The sequence below is a fragment of the Myxine glutinosa genome, chromosome 2 (genome assembly GCF_964187855.1).
Source record: "Myxine glutinosa chromosome 2, kmMyxGlut1.1, whole genome shotgun sequence".
In the NCBI taxonomy this organism is placed as follows: domain Eukaryota; kingdom Metazoa; phylum Chordata; class Myxini; order Myxiniformes; family Myxinidae; genus Myxine; species Myxine glutinosa.
In genome coordinates this window covers 165,813,560-165,839,145 of record NC_136262.1, presented here as the reverse complement: position 1 = coordinate 165,839,145, position 25,586 = coordinate 165,813,560, and the positions used below count along the sequence as shown (strand labels likewise).

Genomic DNA, 25,586 nt, shown 5'->3' with positions numbered 1-25,586 from the left:
TGAGGACATAGACGTTCCACATGCAGGGACTGGCTTACCTGTTAACAAATCAAATGGAATCGTCTCACCTGTTATGGACTCGGCTATTGGAAAGTCCTCTGATGATTTTGCTGAGACCACTGGTGATGAACCTGCCGAGACCATTGATGATGAACCTGCTGAGACCATTGGTGATGAACCTGCCGAGACCACTGGTGATGAACCTGCCGAGACCACTGGTGATGAACCTGCTGAGACCATTGGTGATGAACCTGCCAAGGCCACTGGTGATGAACCTGCTTTCACTTTGGAAAATGTTAATCCTGAGCATGATGATGCTGAATTCCCGTCAGCAGAAAATAGCGAAACTGTCCCAGTTACTGCTCTCACTTCATCACCGGGTGAAGCTGGAATCGCAGGAATCAATATTTTGCAAGAGACTCCTATTCTGCTAGATACCGCCACACCATCGGAGGTTGTTGCAGTCGGGGGAAGCAACATCGCTGCATCTGCTGATGCTGTTTCTGTTTCACCAAATCCACAGATTATTGCTGTTATTCCTCAAAGCAATGTTCCCACGGTGGGAGAGCACACAGATGTTACAACTAGTGCAGGTCCGTGTGCCAATATTGATGACAGTAGTGACATACAGGATTATACAAGCTTGTGTGATTCGGAAATTAAAACTGACTCTGACGAATCTGACCTGGAGGAAGCAAACAGTCAGGTGGAAGCAATGGAGAAGCTTACCAGTCTAGGTCCTACTTCCCCTGAACAAATACGACTTTTCTTGCAAAATACGTACAGGAAACACAGTATAAACCTAACAGAATACTTTCCCGATTTACCGTCCTTCCTTGAGTGTGCTCAGGCTATTATACGCAGGCCTGACTCATTCAACTTTCGTCAGACACATTGTCACCGTTTAAGAAAATTGATCGCCAAGACGAAAAAGACTCTAAGCTAATTCATGGTGAGTTTCAAGATTGGAACAGTAAATGTCAATGGTGGTGGAAGTTCATTCCGCCAGATCCAGATCAAGCAGCTGATAAACGCAAACGGTCTCGACATAGCTTTGTTGCAGGAGACCCACGCCGTCAGATCTGTTCAGGCCCAGTGGCGACTCATTATGGATAAGGAGTGTTTCTTTAGTAACAGCTCCTCGTCTAAGGCAGGAATCATGTTTGTCTTAGGGAAACATTTCCAACCATCCTCGCTTCAATTTGCGAATATCATTGATGGCCATCTTGCCTCTGTGACCTTCTATCTCAATCAGGTCAAGTTTACAATCCTTAATGTGTATGCTCCAAGCAAAAATGGTGAGCGGATCTCCTTCTTTGCTGAACTGAGAAAGTTCCTCCAAACACTGGATCTGCAGACTTGTCTAATTATTGGTGGCGACTTTAACTGTACTGTTAATGCCTCATGCGACCGAAACGGGCCGGAACCTCAACCATGTACCGCAAAACTCTTTGCAAATATCATCGCAAAATATAATCTCCATGATGTCTGGTGCTTGCAACACCCTTCCGAACAATCCTACACATGGTGTCGTTGTTCCAACAACCACATCTCACTTGTGAGGCTTGATCGCATTTATGTAAATTCTCACCTGTTACATGGAGTTTGCAAATCTGACATCGTGCCTTCCGGTTTCTCCGATCACTCCCTAGCTCGAGCATTCGTTCAACTCTCGAAACCGTGTCCAGGGAGTTCTCACTGGAAATTCAACAATAGTTTAATAGAAGACTTCAATTTTATTCAGGCTTTTGAATCTTTCTGGACAGATCTCTTGGAACGGAAGTTAAACTGTTCTGTTAACCCACTGGTGTGGTGGGATCTAGTAAAAACCCAAATCAAAGGTTTCTGTCAACAATACCAGAGCTTCTCAAAAAGGGCTGATCATGAAGCGAGGAAATTATTGCAATCAGAAATTTTACATCTTCAGAGGGTCACAGGACAAAATAATAATGTGCAAAGAGCCTTAACCGAAAAACAGTCTTTATTGAAAGAAATAACTGAGAGGAATGCATGTGGTGCCCTAGTTCGGATGAGGGTGCAGCACCTTAACGAGTCAGACATACCAACTAAGTATTTTTTTTTCCTTAGAGAAACGCCTCCCGAACAAACAGCTCTCTCAACTGCGTTTGGCAGACTCATCCATCACTTTCAACCAATCAGTGATCAAACTTTTCACAAAGGAATATTTCTCGAAAATATACTCGATGGAGCAAATAAATCCTGTCAGTGTCGCCTCTATCTCCGTAGGGCTGCCAGTGTTGTGTGAGGGTGGACGTTCCTACCTGGAGGGGCCCATTACCTTGGACGAACTTGGTGCCGCTCTGCACAGCCTTGCTGTTGGGAAAGCGCCTGGATTGGACGGACTTACAACTGAATTTTATAAGAAATTCTGGCATCTACTGGGTCCCGAACTCCTCAACACCTTGAACGCAAGCTGCCAGCTTGGAGAGCTCCCTCAGAGTTGCCAACGGGCTATTCTCACCCTCATTCCAAAGAAAGGAGACTTGCTCTATATTAAAAACTGGTGCCCAATCTCTTTGCTATGCACAGACTATAAAGTATTCTCAAAAGCCCTGGCATCGCGACTTACTCCTCATCTCTCCTCATTGTTTAAAGAAGACCAATGCTATTGTGTACCCAAGCGCTCCATCTATGACAACATCTCCCTCGTAAGAGACATGATTGAACTGTGCAAAGAAAACCCCACAGGTTTGGGACTTCTTCTCCTTGATCAGGAGAAGGCCTTTGACCGCGTCGATCATCGGTACCTCTTCAAAGTGCTTGAACGGTTTGGACTTGGTCCGACCTTCATTTCTTACATTAAGATACTGTATAACAATATCTCTAGTGTGCTTAAGATAAACAATGAACTTGTTACACCCTTGCCTGTCAACAGGGGAATTCGACAAGGTTGCCCCCTCTCTGGCTTGCTCTATGCTCTCTCCATCGAACCCTAACTGGGTTATTTGCGTGCTAGACTAACCGGGGTTGGGTTTTCTCATCTTGAACGGCCCATTAAGGTGCTGGCATATGCTGATGATGTGTGTGTCTTTGTGCGGAACCTCAATGACATTAACGTTGTCTGTTATTGTCTATCCGTGTTTGAAAAGGCTTCTTCAGCCAAAGTGAATTGGGAGAAAACGAGCGCCATTTGACTTGGTCCATCATGTCACTCGGCACCCAAACTTCCTGCTCCTCTTGCATAGGCCACTGATGGCGTGAAATACCTTGGAGTGTTCTTGGGTAATGACGCCACAGTAGCAAAGAATTGGGCTGGTCTGTTGGATCTTGTTGAAGGAAAACTGCAAAAATGGAGAAATCTGATAACACAACTGTCTTATCGTGGAAGGGTCTTGGTGATCAACAGTTTGGCGGCCTCTACCCTATGGCACAGGTTCTTTGTGCTGCACCCTCCGGTAGTGTTGCTTCAACAGCTCCAGAAGTGCTTTGTGTCTTTCTTCTGGGATGGAAAGCACTGGTTGCGACCCGAGGTCCTCAGCTTGCCACTGACCGATGGAGGCCAAGGCCTGGTTGACATAAAGAGCCGGTTAATGGCCTTTCGACTTTCGGTTGCTCTACGCATGCTGTACATGCACCCCTCTCCACCTTGGGTCGACGTCGCTCGTCGCCTTTTGCAGCAGGCGGGGAGACTAGGCTATGACCACGCTATATTCTTGATGGATCTCTCGCATCTTGATATGTCTCCCCTCTCCAGGTTTTATCAGAGTGTACTAAACGCATGGCGAACTCTAACGACAACAAGAGCTACGCATTCGTACACAAAGCAAATGTTCTTGATGGAACCTTTGTTTTACAATTCAATTTTCCATGATATGCCTGCTGATAGGTGTCTCGTTCAATGCTTTGTCGCGAAGAACATAAAATCGGTCGCCGATCTTTTAAGCCCAAATGGCAGTTGGATTGGAGCTAATGCATTGGCAAGCCTGGTTGGCGTGCGATCCTCCAGAGTTGTGGCACGTATGCTACGCTGTGTGCTTCATACCTATGCACAGCTTGCACCTAACTGGGAGCAAGTCCAAGCAGACAACGAACTAGGTGCTTCTCCTGCTACCTTTCCTGAACTTATTTGCAAGTTTTCTCTTGCCAACTCTCCTCCGTGTACCCCCTTTAGCATAGGATTCAATGGGTTTCCTAAACAAAAAGACCTCTATTTGGGTTGCGTAAGTTTTCTTTTGCAAGGGCAAATGACACAGCGGAGGGTTCGATGGAGAGACCTCTTACCTTGTTCCCCCCCATATTTTCCTAATTGGAAAGGATTCTATCATCCTCCTGTGCCGCCACGACATGGTGACCTCCAATGGAGACTTGCACACTGGATCCTCCCTTCTAACCACTTGCTGCACCGCTTCTCAAGTCTCCTAGCAGATGAATGTCCCTTTTGTAAAAGGCCTGAAAACCTCTTTCATATTTATGTTGAATGTCAACGGTTGGCTCCTTTATTTATCTTTCTTAAGAATTGTTTTGGCAGGATTGGCTTGGTTTTCAACACTTGTGTTTTCATTTATGGCTTAGACATCTCACACAAGAATTTGAATGATGTGTTAGGTAATTTCCTGCTTGCACAGGCAAAAATGGCAGTGTATAAATCAAGAAAAAGAAAAGTTGATGATCTTGGAGCTAATGAGGAAAATGCCTTGTTCTTGTTTAAAAATCTTGTGACGTGCCGTGTAAAGTTAGACTTTGCCTTTTTTTCCATAACAGGAAGGCTGCCACAGTTTGAGACCAAATGGTGCGTGAAAGAAGTCATTTGTAAAATCCTGGAGAAACGTTTATTGTTTTGTGAAATGTTTTGTGCATAATTTTACTGTATTAATATTTTTTTTGTTTGTTTCTCTCCTTGAAATGAGAATGTGACCCCTATTTGGGGGTTTTCTTTTCTATTTTTATAATAAAAAAAATACAAAAGTCTCTCTCTCTCTCTCTCTCTCTCTCTCTCTCTCTCTCTCTCTCTCTCTCTCTCTCTCTCTCTCTCTCTTTCTCTTTCTCTTTCTCTTTCTCTTTCTCTTTCTCTTTCTCTTTCTCTTTCTCTTTCTCTTTCTCTCCTCTTTCTCTCTCTTTCTCTCTCTTCTCTCTCTCTCTCTCTCTCTCTCTCTCTCTCTCTCTCTCTCTCTCTCTCTCTCTCTCTCTCTTTCTCTTTCTCTTTCTCTTTCTCTCTCTCCGCCCCCTGCTGGCCGTTCGTGTGTTGGGCGTGGCAAGATGGCGTGCACTGGTGTTCGTGTGCTGTAGCTCCGTGCTTGTGTTGTGTTGTTACCCCCCCCCCCCCCCTCATTCCTTCCTTTCCCATCGCGCCTTTGTCGTGTCCTTCTTTACCACCTGTGCCTCTTTCCCTCCCTTGAGATAGAGAGAGTGAGAGAAGAGCCCAAAGGTGAGAGCAGACCCATTCGGTTCAGTTTACCTGCTCCATCGGTGCTGTTTACCTTACTCGCGTCATGAGAACTTTATTATTCATTATTTCATTTCGACTTTATTTATTTTGTGTCCTTTCCGCCTGGTCAAGGTGGAAAGGTGAGACATCGCCGTTATGGCGAGTGTTCGTGCACGGCAGGAAGGGTTTGAAACCCTAACAAGGAAGCATGCTTTCGTGTGTGTCCCTCCCGAAGGTGTTCCTACCGAGGACATTATCCTAGCTGTAGGGAATGTTATCGGCGATGAAAATGTCCATGCCGCGTCGCGGATGAACCAAAAGTTTGTTGTTTTCGTGTCGGACGAGAAGTTCGTGCATGATGTTGTTAGTACCGGTCTGTCATTGAAAGGTGGGCAGTTCGTCATGGTTTCCCCGATGGACACACCGGCGATTAAAGTTATTATTTCAAATGTCGCTCCGTTTATCACAGATGATAAGTTAATGGCTGTTCTGACCCGGTATGGAACTGTTGTTTCCCGAATCTCGATGATTCCCCTGGGATGTCGGGATGAACGAATGAAACATGTTATGAGTTTCCGGAGACAAGTATTCATGGTGCTTCCTGATCGCGGCGACGATACAGGACTAAACATCTCGTTTAAAATTTCGGTAAATGATCGTCAATATCAAATGTACGCTTCGTCAGGCACCCTAACGTGCTTCCTTTGTGGAGCCTTCGGACACGTTAAAAGGTTTTGTCCCAAAGCATCTCGTACGAAGTGCGGCAAATTGGGACACACCAATGTGGGCTGTAAAAAAGAAAACGCCCCGACCGTGCTTCCTCACGCCTCGACCGTGCTTCCTCACGCCTCGACCGTGCTCCCCGACGCTCAAACCGTGCTCCCCGACGCTCAAACCGTGCTTCCTGGCGCTCAAACCGTGCTACCTGAAGCCCCGACCGTGCTTTCCGACGCCCCGACTGTGCTTCCCGAGGTCCCGATTACGCTTCCCGAAGCCCCAACCGTGCTACCTGAAGCCCCAACCGTGCTACCCGAAGCCCCAATCGTGCTTCCCGAAGCCCCGACTGTGCTTCCCGACGCCACGACTGTGCTTCCCGACGCCCCGACCGTGCTTCCCGACGCCCCGGTGCTACCCAAACCCAGTGAGATGGCACTTGGTGATGCTAGTACTGCTGACGAACCCATGAATGAAGAACTTGTCATACTGACCAAAAAACGGAAAGCACCACTAACAAATAGCCCCGATGGTGCGATAAAGAAGGCTGTCTTGGGCAGAGACACTGTCTCTGCAAAAGAGGGCAAAACGTTTACAGCAAACGAAAATATCGAACGCCAAAGTGGTAAAGAAGATGTTACTGATTTCCCAAGCTCTGAGAATAAAGCCGACATTGATCCGAACAATGCGGCCATTTTTGAGCCTGAACGCGAAGCCCCACCGGTCCCCCCTCCAGTAGCTGAGCGGACTGGTGACCAAACAAATTGCTCTGTCTCACAAACAGAAATCGTAACCCCGGCTACGCAGAGATCTGCAGCCATTTGCCAAAGCACACATAAAGAAAGTAAGCACCAGTCTGCTCGTGAGTGTGCACCAGAGTACCCAACGAAATCTCAGGAGATGCCTCCAGAGGAGCTCGTGAGAGCTGCAAGTAAGGCCCAAGATCCAGGTGGGACATTATCAGACCTGTCAGAGTCTGAGGACGAGGTGGAAGTGACTGAGCTGTCACAGTCATCAGCATCTCAGTCACAGATACCCCCCCAACACATCGTGTCGTTTCTAGCCGAAACGTACAGACAGCGTAACATAGTCATTAAAGACCATTTTGACGATTTGGCTGCATTCATCCACACTGCAAAATCCATAATTAAAACGCCTGAACAATTCGACCTGAATAAGTCACAATACCACAGGTTAAGAAAATTCATCACACGTGCAGGTGTAGAGTGTTCCCAGCCACAGGCTGATTTCATCAATACAGGATGAAAACTATAAAACTCGCAACCTTAAATATTAACGGTGGTGGTGCTAGACACCTCCGCCAGGTCCAAGTAAAAAACATATTTCAACGGAAAAAGGTGGATGTGATCTTACTTCAAGAAACTCACATCACACCAAATGTGGAACATAACTGGCATCAACTTTTTAAGAGCCAATGCTATTTCAGCAATTTATCAGCTTCATCTGCTGGAATCGGCTTCTTGCTGAAGCCAGGCCTCGTGTGTGAGTCATGCCATTTTCAGGAGGTAATAAATGGTCAGCTTAGCTCTCTCAAACTAGTAAGCCATAACTTCCATTACACTATTTTTAATGTGTATGCGCCAAGTGATAGCGTAGAGCGTAAGTCCTTCTTCACCTCAATGATAAATCACTTAAGATCAGTTGATTTTGATCATTGTGTGTGTGTCGGAGGTGATTTCAATTGCACCTTCGACCCATCGGTTGACAGAAATTCTGCCGAACCCCATCCTGAGTCCCATGTACACTTATCCAATTTTTTTTAGCACAATGGGCCTCGTTGATGTTTGGCGGTTGCACCACCCAAGCACATCCCAGTACACCTGGTGTCGATGCGCCAATAGTCGAGTATCCTTGGCAAGGCTTGACAGATGGTACATCAACGTACCCTTTAAAAATACTGCGGTTTCTTCAAATATTTTTCCTTCCGTGTTTTCAGACCATCATATGGTAACCCTAAACCTTTCCTTTCCTCAACCCGCAAGTAGGAGCGCTTATTGGAAGTTTAATGTTAGACTTCTAGAAGATGGTATGTTTAAGGAAGCCTTTCGTGTTTTCTGGGCAAGTCTAGTAGCAAAGAAATCTTCCTTTTCTTCATCCAGCATATGGTGGGATAACATGAAATCTCAAATTCGGGTTTTTTGTCAATGTTTCCAATCACACAGCACAAACGACAAGCACATTACAATGGCCCGGTTGGAATTGGATATTCTACATTTGGAGAATAAATTGGCTCATGAAAACAATGACGCCAATTACCGGTTATTGCTTGTAAAGAAAGCTCTTTTAAGGGAGTTAGTTCAAGAGAAAGCAGCCGGAACATTAATTAGACTTAGAATACAGAATGTAAAGTTATCAGACACCCCAAACAAGTCTTTCTTTCATTTAGAATCCTTAAGCAAGCCATCACGGCTAATCTCTTCTGTTTTGGACTCAAGAGGCAACGTTGTTGTCAACGAAGATGATGTTAGAATAAACATTATTGAATTCTTTACAAAACTTTTTGAGGAGCAGACTGTTTGTAATGATACAATGATGGATTTAACCTCTCACCTCCCCTCCCTAACTGAGGCTCAACGGTTGGAGCTTGACCTACCAATCACCCTCCTTGAGCTAACCTGTGCTCTTGCTGCCATGGATTCAGGGAAAGCTCCGGGTATTGACGGTCTACCTCCCGAATTCTTTCTGACATTTTGGGACCTTTTAGGCCCTGAGTTGCTGAATGTTTTGGACACTTCTATACAGACTGGTATAATGCCGCTGAGTCTAAGAAGAGCCGTAGTGTGCTTGCTCCCGAAAACTGAAGATCCCCGACTTTTGGTGAACTGGCGACCGATCTCCCTGCTGTGCACGGACTACAAGCTTTTTTCAAAAGTACTAGCTAATCGACTAAAAAAGGTTATTGGTGATCTAGTACTGCCAGAACAGAGTTACTGTGTTCCTGGAAGATCCATTCATGATAATATTTCTTTAATCAGAGATCTCATTGATGGTAACCGTGTTAAAGAAGACTTTGGAATGATGTCGCTTGATCTTGAAAAGGCATTTGACAGTATCGACCATAAGTTTATGCATCATGTGTTACAGGCATGTGGCCTCGGAGCAAACTTTCGTTCCTACATTTCCTTGCTATACACGGATGTATTTAGTTTAATTAAGATTAATAATGTGCTGGCTCCCCCCATCAAGGTTCGGAGAGGGGTCCGGCAAGGGTGCCCAGTCTCTGGTTTATTGTTTGCTCTTTCTTTAGAGCCTCTTCTCAATCTACTGAGAAAGAAGATTTCTGGAATAGCACTCACTCCCATGAGTGCACCGCTAACCCTATGTGCTTATGCGGATGACGTCTGCATCTTTGTAAAAGATAAGGATGATATCGATATCGTCGTTGAGTGCCTGTCAAAGTTTCACGCTGCCTCCTCTTTAAAAATCAATTGGAACAAGAGCAAGACGTTATGGATACCCTCCCTTTATCGCAACCTTCTTCAGCCTGTACCACAGCCGCCCCCATCCCTCCCCGCAGGGTTGCTGTGGGGAAGTGAGGGAATTAAGTACTTGGGCATATTCCTTGGTTCCCCACAGTATGCTCAAAGAAATTGGGACGGGGTAATTGAGCAAGTGGGAGAAAGATTGAACCGATGGAAAAGGGTTCTACCTCATTTGTCCTTCAAGGGCCGTGTGCTAGTGATCAACAACTTAGTTGCCACAATGTTGTGGCATAGGTTCATCTGCCTGCAACCGCCGGAGGCCCTACTCAAAGCACTCCAGGGCAAACTGGTGGACTTCTTCTGGGGAGGCTACCACTGGCTACGACCCGATGTGATATGTCGCCCCTCGGCTGAGGGTGGCCACAACCTCGTCGACATCAAAGCCCGCCTAATGGCCTTCCGGCTGCGGTCCATTCAACGTCTCCTCTACATGGAACATCTGCCAGGCCGGCTCCCTGCACGCCTTGTACTGCAGCGAGCGGGTAGGCTCGGGTACGGGTTTGAACTCTTTCAAATGAACCTCCAGCATGTCGACATATCGGTTCTCCCTGCTTTTTACCAAAGCCTCTTAAATGCCTGGCAGAGCCTTTCTGTGAGTCGTCAGGCGGACACATATGTAACGAAAATGCTGGCACACGAGCCTTTGTTCTATAACCCTCTCTTTCCCGACATTCCAAAGAGTCGAGATTTTTGCCAACACTTTATAGCAGCTGGTATTGTGAAGGTGCGGCATCTCCGACATGACTCAGGGTATGGTTGGAAATCCGTAAGTGAAATCGCCGACCTGACAGGGATTTGGTCCCATAGGATGATTGCAAAAATTTTGAGGAAAATGATTCAGTTGGGACGGCAACTTGGCCTAACTTGGACTCGAGGTACAGAAGAAGATCTAAATGAGCCGACAGTGCCTAAATTAATTGTTGAACCCATTCAAAACGATTTGCCCCCTGTTAGCGATGGGTCAAAGCTTTTCCAGACAATGGACAGCAAGGGCATCTACAAGATGTGCCTCAAGCTGTTAAATGGGAACCCTTCGTTAAATGGAGTTACCCGATGGAAAGGATTGTTACCCGGAGGACCCCCCTCCGAACCTATCTGGGAAGCCATGTACAGTGAGCCCACATCCAAAAGAACAGGTGATCTCCAGTGGCGTTTGGGCCCACTGGATTGTTCCCTCTAACACGTTTATTAGACATTTTTCTCCTGTATCTGTTTGTTGTCCCTTCTGTACAGTCAATGAGGACTTGTTTCACGCATTCATAGACTGTATCCGATTATTTCCTTTGTTTCATTGGTTGAATTACATTGCACATGAAATGCATGTTACCTTTTCTTTGAGAAGTTTCGTCTTTGGTTTTGCCCCTAAACAGAATCCTGCATCTAAACTGTTTAGTTTCCTAATAGCAACTGCGAAGCTTGCTGTTTATTTAACAAGAAAAGACAAACTATCTGGCAAACCGATAGAGCACTGCAACACATCATGTCGTGTTTGGAATGCATTAATCTCAGCAAGATTGAAACTGGAATTTACCCTGTCCAACGAGTCCGGAAATTTTCATAACTTTGTTGATACTGCTTGGTGTGTTGGTGGGTTTTGTGAGGTTAAAGAAAATGAATTTAGAATACTGTTGTGAAATACTGATTGTTTTTTATTTGATGATCATTGGGTGCTTCTTCTTTTTCTTTTTTTCTTTTTGTTGGCATTATTGATTTTATTGCAAAACGTGTATATTGTTACTTTTATATTTTTGTAATAAAAGGACTAAAAAGTCAAAAAGTCAAAGTCTCTTTCTCTCTCTCTCTTTCTCTTCTCTCTCTCTCTCTTCTCTCTCTCTCTCCTCTTTCCCTCTCTCTCTCCTCTTCTCTCTCTCTCCTCTTTCTCTCTCTTCTTCTCTCTCTCTCTCTCTCTCTCTTTCTCTTTCTCTCTCTCTCTCTCCTCTTTCTCTCTCTCTCTCTCTCCTCTCTCTCTCCTCTTTCTCTCTCTCTCTCTCTCTCCTCTTTCTCTCTCTCTCTCTCCTCCTCTTTCTCTCTCTCTCTCTCTCTCTCTCTCTTCTCTCTCTCTCTCTCTCTCTTCTCTCTCTCTCTCTCCTCTTTCTCTCTCTCTCTCTCTCTCTCTCTCTCTCTCTCTCTCTCTCTCTCTCTCCTCTTTCTCTCGTCTCTTCATCTCCTCTTTCTCTCTCTCTCTCTCTCTCTCTCTCTCTCTCTCTCTCCTCTTTCTCCTCTCTCTCCTCTTCTCTCTCTTCTCTCTCTCTCTCTCTCTCTCTCTCTCTCTCTCTCTCCTCTTTCTCTCTCTCTCTCTCTCTCCTCTCTCTCTCTCTCTTCTCTCTCTCTCTCTCTCTCTCTCTCTCTCTCTCTCTCTCTCTCTCTCTCTCTCTCTCTCTCTCTCTCTCTCTCTCTCTCTCTCTCTCTCTCCTCTTTCTCTCTCTCTCTCTCCTCTTTCTCTCTCTCTCTCTCTCTCTCTCTCTCCTCTTTCTCTCTCTCTCTCTCTCTCCTCTTTCTCTCTCTCTCTCTCTCCTCTTTCTCTCTCTCTCTCCTCTTTCTCTCTCTCTCCTCATCAGATGATCAAACCAATTTAATCTCTTCTCAGCTACTTTCTTCGATGGCTTCCACAATCTTCACTGATCCCCTGATGTACTGTTTCCCAATCTTGTCCTTCCTTATCACTCCACACATCCATCTCAGCATCTGCATATCACTTGTATCCCGTTTCTGTTCATCTTTCTTTGATTTTGCCCAAATTTCCATGCTGTATAACAAGGCCAGTCTCACAACTGTCTTGTATTAAATTCTTCCTTTCAGTTTCATTGGTACTTTTCTATCACCCAACATTCCACGACACTTACTCCAATTATTCCAACCAGAACCAGAACTACACACTTCTCCACCAGTTTTCCTAATCCTACTAATCCATTGTTTCATTTCCATTCCCATATTTCTATCTTCTGCCGCCACTGACCCCAGATACATGAAGCTACTCAGTTTCTCCAGATCTTCACCCATAATCTTTACACCTTCACCCTGATTCTCTTCCCTCGGCTCAAACTGACAATCCATACACGTATTGCGTCTTTGGTATGCTGATCTTCATACCCCAATCTTCTAGTGCTTTTCTCCATTTCTTCAGATACTGAGTCATATTCTCATCATCCCTACCACATATCTCAATGTCATCTGCAAACACCATTCACCATGGCACTTCTTGTCTTACTTGCTCAGTTAGAACATGCATGACAATCAGGAAGAGCAACGAGCTCAGTGCCGATCCGTGGTGCAATCCAACTTTAGCTTAAAAACTCTCTCTCGCACTGTTTCTTACTCTTGTCTGACATTCCTTATACATGTCCTGTAATAGTCATACATACTTCTCAGAAGATCCACAAATTATTGCACATTTCCAGACTTCGTCCCGAGGCACCCAGACCCAGTCATAAACCTTCTCTACATCAATGAATACTAGGGCATGCCCGTACTATATCTATATCTAAAATTATATCCCCCCCTCTATTTACATGAAATGGTTTGGTCCATGAAATGTTTTGGTCCATTCGCAACGCCAAAGCGAACGGCGAACGCTTTACATGAAATGGTTTGGTGCATGAAATGTTTTGGTCCATTCGCAACGCCAAAGCGAACGGCGAACGGCTTGCGAGTACAGTACAACATAGTACAGTACAGTACAACATAGTTTGCCGACGGGAAATAAATGAATACGCTCTCAAATGTGCCATCCGAGGCAGAGTGTGTCCGCCACGTTCGGCACACGCGATAGCTCGCTGCTCTCTGATTGGTTGAATCGTTTTTTGGACATAGCTCGGTAAGTAATTGTCCGATTAATATGAAACCTTGAAAAGGCACATCCTCGGGTCCCCAGCAATATACCTGGCAAGTTTAAAGTATATCGGACCCGTGGTTGTCGAGAAACAGCGGTCACAGACAAACGTACAAACAAACAAACACACAGAGATTACTGGAATTATAGATAGATAAACTTTATGTTGCCTTGACTTTCCCGGTATTTCTCCATCACTCGTCTCAAAACAAAAAGGGCATTCGCGGCACTTTCTCTGGGCATGAATCTGAATTGACCTTCATGGATTTTCATTATTTTTCTCAGTTTCTGATCTACATTATGACTCTCTCCCATATCTAGGAGTTTAATTCCTTGGTAGTTTTTGCATTCTTGAATTCCCCCATTTCCTTTAAATATGGGTACCAGAATGCTTTGTAGAATTAGCTAAATTCGTGTGTGAAGTACAAAAATTCCTTTGGAATTTCCTCTCTTATCATAACACTTGAATTGTTTATTCAGGTCCTGGACCACATTTTCACCGATGCAGGTTCATACTTCCACGAGTATCACATGAGGTCCCACTGCTTTGCCATTTTTCATTACTTTCAATGCTGTTCCAAACACTTCCGAATTAATGCTAGTTGTCATTTTTAATCTCATTCAAGCCCTGACTGTTTCCACTTCTTTAACAGTACCTTATTTTCTCCAACTGCACTTTCCGTGTTTTCAATCCCACCACCAGGTTGATTTTCGAGCCTTACTTCTCCCTGGTGATCTTATACACACTTCATAAGTTTTCCTAATTCTATCGTCCACCAAGATCCACCAGTCTTCCATGGTGTCTGTCGTAACTGCTTCGATTGATCTTACTTATCTCTTCATCTGCTCTCCAAATTTATCCATCACTTCCAGATCTTTGAGTTTCCACTCAAATAAAGTGATAAATAATTTGTGGTTTTTTTTGCAAATAAATTAAGTGATAGTGTTCTGTCTACCTCTTGTTACCTCCGCCACCAAAGGTGGATGGAGGTTATGTTTTCACCCCTGTCTGTCTGTCTGTTTTTTTGTTTGTTTGCTTGTCTGTCTGTCTGTGAACAAGATATCTCAAAAAGTTGTGGACGGATTCGTACGAAATTTGGCAGAGATGTAGGGTATGTGGCAAAGACGAAATGATTAGATTTTGGTGAAGATCAGGATTCGGATCCGGCTACTAGAATTTTAAAGTGATTCTTCACCATTGGGAGTTAGGGCCAAAAACGATATATCGCAGGATATCTCAAAAAGTTGTGGACGGATTTGGACAAACCTTGGTGGAGAGGTTGTGGGTGTGACAAGGTTACATCGATTCGATTTTGGTGAAGATCTGCATATGGATTTGGATACAAGAGCTATTTAATTGTTTTAAGTGATTCTTCACCATTGTGGGATATGGCTAAAACCGATACATAGCATGATATCTCAAAAAGCTGTGGACGGATTTGGACGAATCTTAGTGGAGAGGTTGGGTGTGTGACAAGGTTACATCGATTCGATTTTGGTGAAGATCTGCATATGGATTCGGATACAAGGATTATTTATTACTCCCGCCAGGGAGTAATGCATTCGATCGTGTCCGTCCATGTGTGTGTTCTTGTGGTCGTGTGTTTGTGAGCAAGATATCTGGAAAAGTTCTGAACGGATTTGGATGAAAGTTGGTGAGATGATTGCCCTTGGGATAAGGAAGAATTGATTAGTTTTTGGTGAAGCTCAGGATATTATTCCGGATCCAGGAATTTTTTGAAGGATTTTTTACCATTGGAAGATAGGGCTCAGCAGCGGCCACCCCCACGGCGGGAGTATGCGCTCTACTGAGTGGCGTTCTAGTTTTTTAAGTGAAAAGCGATAAATAACATGATATTTGAAAAAGTTGTGGACGAGTTCAGAATAAACTTGGTGGATGAGTTGGTTAGGTGACAAGAACAAGCCAATTTAGATTTTGGTTCAGGTCCGAATCCATAACCGGGCTATCGGTGGGATACAAAACGTAAACTGTTCAGCCTGGTGGAGGTATGTGCTTTACCCAAGTGCAGTTCTAGTGAAGATAAAGATGATAAAGATTCTAAGATATAGTGATAGTGTTCTGTCTACTTCGACTGTTTTATTTTATTTACCATCAGCTCTGCCGTCAGCACTCGCTTGGAAGACTTTGCAATCTTTCCTTCCTTCACATTATTCTTGCCTACCCATGATTTAGTCATGGTTAGGAAATGGTTTAGAAGGTCATGGTTTAGAAGGTCATGGTTTAGAAGTATATTTTGAAAGACGTTTATATATTTGATGAAGTGGCTTGTGAAAGACGTTTATACAGACTTGGCATTTAATATGGAATATTTTTTTTGTGGGGGTGAACTTACTTTTCAAGATGTCTTAGAACCAAAAGTTCATTGGAATTATGTTGAAATTATTCTAGATCTTGTTAATGTGCCCTTTAAAAGAAACAAAAACCACATTTGACATTTCGAAACAAATAAATTGATCCTTGAAAGTGATGTAAACTGATATCGAACTCAATTCATGGACAGTACTGTGTTAAACTTCTGTACGTTTTCCAGAAGTATCTCTTTATTTTGCACATTAGCCAAAAAAAAATTTCAACAAAAACAAAAGCTAAATTACGACTGGGATTACCGATAGTAAAATTACAGTTCAGTACTTCGTGTAACTCCCACGAGCATTCAGGAGAGCACGTACACGATGAGGCATGCTGTTCATGAGATTTGCCAAGGTTTGGACAGGAATCGCTTGCCATGCAGTGACAATAGCCTGCTGCAATTCACGCACAGAGGTTGGCTGCTGGTCCAAGTGGTCGATTTGACGCGTTAATTCTGCCCACAAGTTCTCTATCGGATTAATATCCGGGGACATGGCAGGCCACTCCATATGCTCTACACCACGGTCAGCAAGAAAGTGTTGGATCATGCGAGCACGATGAGGCCGTGCATTGTCATCGTGGAAGACAAAGTTTCCTCGAAAGGCTGCACGAGCAAATGGAAGCAATGTTTCTTCCAGAATGGCCCTGTACTTGAACTGGTTCAGGTTTCCATTCAGAACAACCAGGTCAGTTTTGCCCCCTGCATGAAAAGCAGCCCAAACGGTCACCCCACCACCTCTAGCTTGGACTCTTGGCACTATACAATCTTTGTTGTAGGCTTCATGCACTTGTCTGCGCATTCGGACGCGGCCATCTTGACGATAGACCAGAAATCTAGACTCGTCACTAAAGATCACATGATTCCAGTGTCCTGGCTGCCATTGACGGTGCTCTCTGGCCCACTGCAATCGGCGCTGGCGGTGTTGTCTGGTCAGGCGTGGCTTTCTCACGGGACGCCTGGCACGATAGCCTGCTTGAACCAGTCGTTGGTTGACCAGCCTTCTGGATACAGGCACATTTGTCAGTTGCTGCCACTCAGCCCTAAGCCGATGAGCTGACTTGGTACGGCCATTGCGGACTAACCGGTGCAGCTGGCGATCATCCCTCCTTGTGGTTCTGCGGGGACGTCCTGGCCTCGGTATTGGAGTAGGGACACCCTCTGAGCATTTCGTTTCAGGATCTTTGACACCTGACCTTGAGTGATGCCATACTGCCGAGCAATAGCACGCTCTTTCATGCCGTAATGAAAGGTAAAGCCACCACTCCATGACAAACAGCATTGTCGAGTTGACGGACCATCTCCAGAGGAAGCGGCAATAACTTTTGGAGACATGCAGCAGTTGTTTTCCACTAATACAGAACGCAAAAACCCTTGTATACCCGACTGTGAAGCCAATCGTCAAATGTACCTGTCCGTACAATTTGCCACGCCACCTGTGATATAATCCTGTGGTTGACTTCTTTCTGCGACAGACAATCAGTGACATGGTTCTTTTAACAAAGAAATCACCAAAGTGTAAAAGAAACTCACCAGATTGATATACTGAGTTAAGAAAGTAAACCCAAGTCAAGAAAAAATATATATTCCATATTAAATGCCAAGTGTGTATATTGGATGAAGTGGATTGTGAAAGACGTTTATATATTTGATGAAGTGGATTGTGAAAGACGTTTATATATTTGATGAAGTGGATTGTGAAAGACGTTTATATATTTGATGAAGTGGATTGTGAAAGACGTTTATATATTTGATGAAGTGGATTGTGAAAGACGTTTATATATTTAATGAAGTGGATTGTGAAAGACGTTTATATATTTGATGAAGTGGACTGTGAAAGACGTTTATATATTTGATGAAGTGGATTGTGAAAGACGTTTATATATTTGATGAAGTTGATTGTGAAAGACGTTTATATATTTCATGAAGTTGATTGTGAAAGACGTTTATATATTTGATGAAGTGGATTGTGAAAGACGTTTATATATTTGATGAAGTGGACTGTGAAAGACGTTTATACATTTGATGAAATGGATTGTGAAAGACGTTTATATATTTGATGAAGTGGATTGTGAAAGACGTTTATATATTTGATGAAGTGAATTGTGAAAGACGTTTATATATTTGATGAAGTGAATTGTGAAAGACGTTTATATATTTGATGAAGTGGATTGTGAAAGACGTTTATATATTTCATGAAGTTGATTGTGAAAGACGTTTATATATTTGATTTTACTTCATGATTCCCCTGTGTGTTCGTATTTGTGTCTGAATGGAGGATCCTCAAAGTAGGAGTTTCAATTAGTTTTTAACCACAACTTCATTTTACTCTTTTTTTCTACTTTCATTAAATCATTATTGTTGTACTTTATTTGTCGTGTCATGTCTGTTCATTGTGGGTTCCGGAATAAACCAGTGTGCTTCCGTTTAGGTAAGCGCTTTGTTTCCTTCACCCGTGAAGGAAACCTTCAGCCGTCGCGATGGACCAACCACCAATTTTGGCTACACGCCTCGGAATTAAGGACCATTCTGGCTATTCGTCCAAGGCTGGTGTTTATCGGCTTACGGACAGGACAGTATTCTATGAATACCCTCTAGTTTTATATGCTTTCAATCGATGATGAAAAGGGCATGTCAAATTGGGTGGACAATACCTTGGTGTGGAGCATAAATTCAGTTTCCAAAAACCTAAATTCTGTCTCTGAGTCTTTTCCGTTGACTGTTCCAATGGCGCAAGTCCAAGCAAGCCTCGCCCACCCAGCTGAGTGTCTCCACCCTCTTTTCTCCTCAGCATCCCCGAGTGTTTTATTTTGCCACCAGATCGAGGCAAAGATGCACGTAGAGAGAGAGCACCTTTAGAGGCCATTTTTCCCCACAGAGCAGGGGTTGGCCTTTTTCGGGCACCTTGGTCCCCTTTTTGAAGCAATCTTTTATGGCCGGATGTTCTTCCTGCCGCCAACCCTGTTAGTCGCCTCTTGCGACACACAGGGAATTACCAGTGAACTGGTACTCAATTTGCCGACCTCAGAAGGATGACAGGCTGAATCAACCCCCCTGGCGTTAATTCAGCGATCGACCGGGATTCGAACCCAGGATCCTAGGATCCCAAGCCGGCACCCTAACAGCTAAGCCAACACCAGGCTGAAGATGCACGTAGCAATAAAATAATTTTGTTTTGATGTTTTACATAATTAATTTGGGCAATCTCATCTGTATTTCGAGGATGTTCTAATGTATGGCCTTGCATTTCCATTCAATTTGCCAGGACAAGGTGATCTTTCTTTATTTCCGAGTTAATTTCCAGCTTTGTAGATCGTTATAAATGATCCTTTTTCACGCGTTTCTTATCATGTTACTTCCTCATTCAGACGACTCGCAGTTGTTATTCTCCTCCTCTTCCCTTTATAAGGTCTAATGGCACCAAGCTTCTGCCCTGCTTTACCACGATACTCCTGCACTTCCCTCTGCCCTCAGCCAACTTTCTCCACTCTTCAACCACCCCCACCTTACTGATATCCTTCTTCACACAATCCTCCAATTTCACACACGGTCTAACTCTTTTCCTTTACCTTATTCCCTCAACCTCTCCACTGTCTTTTCCATTCTCTCCTCCCCCATCCACACTATATGTCCAGCCCATCTCAGCCGGCATTTCACCAATCTCCCCATCATGCTCATTTGCACACTAATCTCCTCCATTCGTTCATCCATTCTCCTTGTATCCCTCTCTTCACTCCTGCAATCCTCCTGAACCAGTTGTTCTCGCAAACCTGCAGCCTCTGTCGTTGTCTCTCTGTCACTGCAACTGTTTCCAGACCGTAAAGGTAGGCCGGCGTTACACAAGACATCAGAACCTTTCCTTTCAATCTCCTTGAAATCTTTTTGTCTGCTATTACTCACGCAACCCTGCTCCATGCATTCACACAAACCTGAATCCTCCTCCGCAACTCTGCCTCTGACTTACCATCCCCGGTTACTGTTCCACCCAGATACTCGAACCTAATTCCTTGTCTGATCTCCTTCCCCTCTAACCTGATATTCATTTATTTTCTCTGCTGCCCAACCCACATCACCTCCGTCTTCACACAATCATAAGCCTTCTGCTCATTTTCAGCCCATGTTTCTAAAATGTCTCCAGCCAGATCGTCTACATACAATATCCTCCCCAGAATACCTTTCGTGTTTATCTTCCTGCTTACCAGCTCCATCACCTTGATAAGCAGGAGTGGGCTGAGAGCACTTCCCTGCCTCAAACTGATGTTCACGCTGAACTCCTCCGACATCCGAGGACCAATCAAATCTCTTCCCTTCATTTCCTTATGCATCCCTTCTACCAACCTCACTTCTGCTTCGGGCTCTCCCATCCATCTCAGTGTCGCCATCACCATCTCTCGGGATCACAGATGGACATGCATTATGTTTGTGAAGTACAACATGCTGTCTTTTGATTAAACTCGTCAGTGAAGCGACGGGTATGCACGACAAGTATTGTCTCAAATACTTAAAAGTTAATGTACGGTATATTAAAGATGCAATACGTACAAGTATATTGTTACAGACGCGGTTGTGGATGTTGGTTTACCGAGCGGTTTGGTATGACCGCGTCTGCACAGTTTACCCGATTATACTCGAACGTTGGCCGAGTCGCGCTATGCTAAATCAATTACGGAAAGGACACAACGGCTGGATTAAATGACACGACACCAGGGGTACAGTTCTCAAGACCTCCGGAGGAGGTTATAATAGTTCGGAACGTTAGATTACAAGGACAAGAGAGACAGCATAGGAAGGTAGGCACTTAATCACGGTCTTATAGTAACCCCGACAGACCACAGATAAACAGGACAAGACTGACTCACACGGGGATTGATGGCAAGGAAGGGCAGGTAGTCGAGGCTCAAGGTGCACCTTGGCGCAGGGGCAGAATCGACCCGGTCCGGTCCAGAGATGCGGGAGGTCTCGTCGCACTGGAGGTGGCGTTTGTTTCTCCTTCGTGGCTGAGGCGCATCTGACGTCACGTCCGGTAAGTCGCTGCGTATATCCGGCGGGGAGTGACACGCCCTCGGCTCGTTAGCTCCGCCCCAGATGGAATCGGCCCGTTGCTTCTTATTGGGTGCGGGGGGTTACCGGGCTCCGCCCTTGACGAGGGGCCGACAGGCAGCCCCTTCGTGGTAACCCCGTCGGCGCACATGGGTAATGGCGGCTAACCGAGCCGGAGTGAGGACGCACACTCCCCGCGCGCTGTTGTGGTAGTTGTTGTTGTTGTTGTTGTTTCATGGGGAAGATGGGAGGAGGTATGGGGAGGTCCTAAACTCACTACTGGTGCCATACAATCACATTCTGGTGCAACGAAGAGTCAGAATTAATGGAAACGAGTCCTTAACTGACATAGACTAAGAATAACTAGCAAGATGTCCGAAAGTTGTCTACGTGAGATGCGGTGGACCTGGGCACGACATTTAATGGGGGAAAAAGGGGAAGGTCGGTTCTACAGAGTGTTATTTACAGGCAATGGGACTAGGGAATGGGGGATTGGGGATAGTTGGGGGGTATTGGGGAAATATGGGAATATTTACAAGCGGATATGGATGGAGGCCAAATCCCATATCCGCAACAATATTAAACAACCAACACTTTATAAGGTATACAATGTAACAAAGTATACACTGTAACTCTTATCAATAAATGCACACTGTCTGGAAAGGGAAAGTCAAAGCACAAAAACACATCAAGTGTAGAAGAAAAAGTCACACTGCACAACCAACTACGATCGCTGCTTAAAGAAAAATTAAAAGTTTGGTGCATGCTGTTGAAAATATCAATTGTTGCCATGGCAGTATTATGCGAAGCATACATTCCATTTCCAAAACACCACAAAGCCAGATTTTCGAACATACAGCCTGGTATCAGCATTCATTTTGCCAGGAGAAGGGATCTTTCTTCATATCCGGGTTAATTTACAACTTTGTGGATCATGAATTCAGGGCTATAGTTGCTACTTACATCAGCAATGGGTGCTGCACTTCACCTCACTTTGACTAACACACCAAAATCTCAAAACTTCAAAAGAACTCCCGTGCCAGTCTCCCACCCCATGGTACATGGGTGATACACCCACAGAGTGCTGTTTATTTGTTTAGCTCTGAGTGTGCTGCATCCAGTGTGGCCTTGAGAAGTGAAATGCGGCATGGTGGTGCATTATCTATGACTCGGTACTACAATCACTGGTCTTTGAATCTATTGTTTTTGGATTTTGTTTGGATGCACATGGGAAAACTGCCCACCACTCGTGACTATGTGTTGACTTAGTAGAAATATGACCTAGCGCTGTAGAGATGCTAAAACCATTACGACTGTTGCTTCATGATAAAGTGCAAGATATCAATGTATATTTAATGCCTCTCTGGTTGTTTGTCAACTATAAAAGGCAGATCTCACAAATGGCAGAGATCATGTGTTTCCGTACTGTACTCCAAAGCACTTATTTTAATAACTGATGCTTTGCGATCCAAATAAACTGGAAAGCGGTATATGCCAGACATTCTTTTGCACTTTGTGCTGACTTTGCAATGTGCTGCTCTTAGATCCGCAGATATTTCCACCGAGCAACTGCAAATCCTCACCGTATCAAAGAGGCACCTGGCCGAGATCGAGCGGAACACGATGCGATTGTACGGCACCGGCGCCCTGGAAATCTTCGAAAGAAACCTGTCTATGCACACAAGCATCAGTGCCATATCTTTCCATTACATCCACTTCGATGATATCATTCCAGCATTCTCTAAAATCACAAACAAGCTGCCAAGTGTGATGGTGAGGTCTTCTCAACTTTGTCTGGCTAAAAGATGTGACGTGAGAGTACAAATCCCTATGTAAGGTCTGCTTATAACGAGGTACTATATGCATTCCCTGTTTTGCAGCACATTGAATTTGCAGCAACAAACCTGCACTGCTTGCAACAGCTGAATGCCCTTGCCAGGTTCCATTCCCTTGAGCAGCTAACCATCTCAAGTGTGAACCCCATTGTGAGTCTTTCAATCTGGAGGTCCTACGCCATCTTCCATCTGCAGCCGCTCGGACTCTCGTGCATCAATGAGAAGCAGGTAGTCTGGTGAGCTGTACAGTTCCTGCAGCAGGCATCTTACTATAATTCACCAAATGTCCGTCCGTCCGTTCAAATGTACCGCAAAAACGGCTCAAACGATCGCAACGATATTTTGGGTGGGTGTTCCTGGGACCCCTGGGAGTATAATAGGTTATATAGTTTTCCAAGTTTTCCAATTTTCCAGTTTTTCCAAACACGATGGAATAATATTTACCGATATGAACAGTGATGTGGCTTTTGTTGAAATTCTACAAATATTGTTTATTCTACATACTAGGAGAGAGTAGATCGACTCCTGACGAACTCTTCCTATATAAACGTGCGGCTCCGACGTAACACGGCAGCGTGTGCAAAGCGACTGAGAAACAGGTGTAGCGGCCGCTTCCGTGTTACAGATTCGGCACGCTCTCTTCACACATAAACGTGCGGCTGAGAAAGAAGTGCAGCGGCCGCTTCCGTTTTGCAGAATTCAATCTTTTTTCAAAATGGGCGGCATGTACTGTTTATATTTTGATGATTTGCGTGTGATATGATTCAACGGATGTTTATATGAATCGTTTAAAATAAAAAAGCCTTCAATTTCTGATATTTTGCCTTTTCATTTGGGCCTCCCAATTGAAGCCCCGCCCATAGGGCGGGTACCGTTGCTAGTATTGCAAACTTGAAGTTGAGATTTGTTGAGAAGTTCTCCTGTTAAGCAGATTGTTTTTTAGAATTGTAAAAATATAATCCTGAAAGGTCTAATCTCCAGAAAGCAAAACATATACTTCCTCATACGTAATTATATTAAAGGTGAAAAGCAGCAAAATTGATTTATGTTTATGTATCATGATAAGCCTATTAAATGCAGCATGGTCCATTTGTCTTGAGAGCAATTTGTCCATGAAGCAAAGCAGAACAACCTCCCGTGTGGTGGGAAAGTGCTTTGAATTGCAATGCGCCTACTTTTTTTGCATGAGCTGTGCTGGGGGTGGGCAAGAAACTCTCATGTCAAATTAGGCTCTACACAAACATAGGGACTGGGTCAGTCCCATCCTGCTGGCACCGTTGATGAAACGCACAGAGATAGCTGCGGGAAGAACAGCCAGGATTATTCCATTTCACAGAGGATGCTGTCACGGATGCGGCTTCGGCAGTGCGCCAGCGGTGCAGGCACGACACACTGTTCTTCTATGCTCATGAATGGCAGCACAAGAGAATCCAAGATGGCTTATTGGGGTGAAGGTGAGAAGAAATGAGCGTTGCCTCTTTTGGGCCCAGTCCTAAAACTACAACTCCATTGCCTGAGCAACTGTTCGCCTGGCTTTGTGTTTCACACTAAGGGGCCTGAATGCGCATAGAGCCTGCTCACAGCTCATGTGCACCCACAGACGTGCTCACAAAAGGCACAAAGTGACAATTTTGCTGCAGTTGTGAAGCAAACGATGAAATCTCAAAAGCAAACGTCTTGTAAAGTTTGCCTTGTAATTCTTACATTCTGTGATTTTCAAAAGAACATTTTTGTGGCAAATTGTAATCAAAACGATTACGTCAGTTGCATATGGTTTACTTTATTCACTCCTGGCAGTGCATGGATTGATATACTCAAGCTTCTTGCTCATTTTCTCCGTCAGATTTATCTGAATTTATCACAGAGTTCAACTGCATATGGCGAGCTGGCAGGAAGGCCTGGATGCATGCACACTCGTCTCTAAGCTGTCTTGCCTGGGTTTGAATCCAGACCCAGCCATAAACTGTCATCCCACGGTGTTTCACAGGCAGAGCGATTCATCAATATGTATGCTCACCCTCTGATGGACTTTAAATGGGTGTCCCATCTGCCGGCATTAGTTGGTGGATGTTAAATATCCCACGGTGTCCTTCGCGAAGAGTAGGCAAGCTATCACCTGCACCATGAACACATTCCAAATTCTTGCTCTAACCTACAGATGTATTGAATCAGCAGCAAAGCCACATCCTCAGCCAATGATGCTGCAGCACAGCACAGCCACCCACAGCCTTGTACTACATATCAAAGAAGAAGAAGATGAAGTCTGCATATGGCCATCATCCTTTTGATTCCATTGTTAATAGATGATGATACTTATAATAATCATAAGAAATAAGTCCCAACAGAGATGGTTTATGCGTATACAGAGACGGTATATCTTACTATAATTCACCAAATGTCCGTCCGTCTGTCTGGCTGTCCGTCCGTCCGTTCCCAGGTACCGCAAAAACAGCTGAACCGATCGCAACGAAATTTTCGGTGGGTAATTCTGGGACCCCCTGGAGTAAAATAGGCTATATTGTTTTCCCAATTTCAGCTTTGGTCTCCAGCATTTTCAGGTTTGGACTCCCGCCTAACGTTATTGTCTCAGGTACCGCAAAAACGGCTGCACCGATCGCAACGATACACCTCCATGCCTGTGGGATTCCCACCGGTGACCCTCGTACTAATAATTGCAATGAGGATAGAGAACTTGTTTTTGCACAAGTTTGACAAGGTATGCAATGTTCGCATCAATGTGTTGCACCTTCCCAATGGCTTGCGTAAATGTTGTTTCATTATTATTATGTAAAGACACGAAGCTTTTGATTTTACAAATAATTCACAAACAAACAAATCTCTCCTCCAATAGTGGTTTATTGTGAAGGTTGCCACAATGAGGCTTTGTTGTTTTAAGTCTTTTCGTTGTTG

The 25,586-nt window shown here is 44.5% G+C and overlaps 1 protein-coding gene across 2 annotated transcripts in view; it reads left to right on the top strand.

Annotated features, from left to right (window-relative positions):
* LRRC49 (leucine rich repeat containing 49) overlaps positions 1–25,586 on the top strand; it is a 328,874-nt gene that overhangs the window by 261,973 nt on the left and 41,315 nt on the right. For both annotated transcript variants that reach the window (XM_068106816.2, XM_068106815.2), the window contains exons 13-14: positions 22,386–22,614; positions 22,722–22,904. In XM_068106816.2, coding sequence (XP_067962917.2) covers positions 22,386–22,614; positions 22,722–22,904 — 412 coding nt within the window. The remainder of the gene's footprint in view (positions 1–22,385; positions 22,615–22,721; positions 22,905–25,586) is intronic.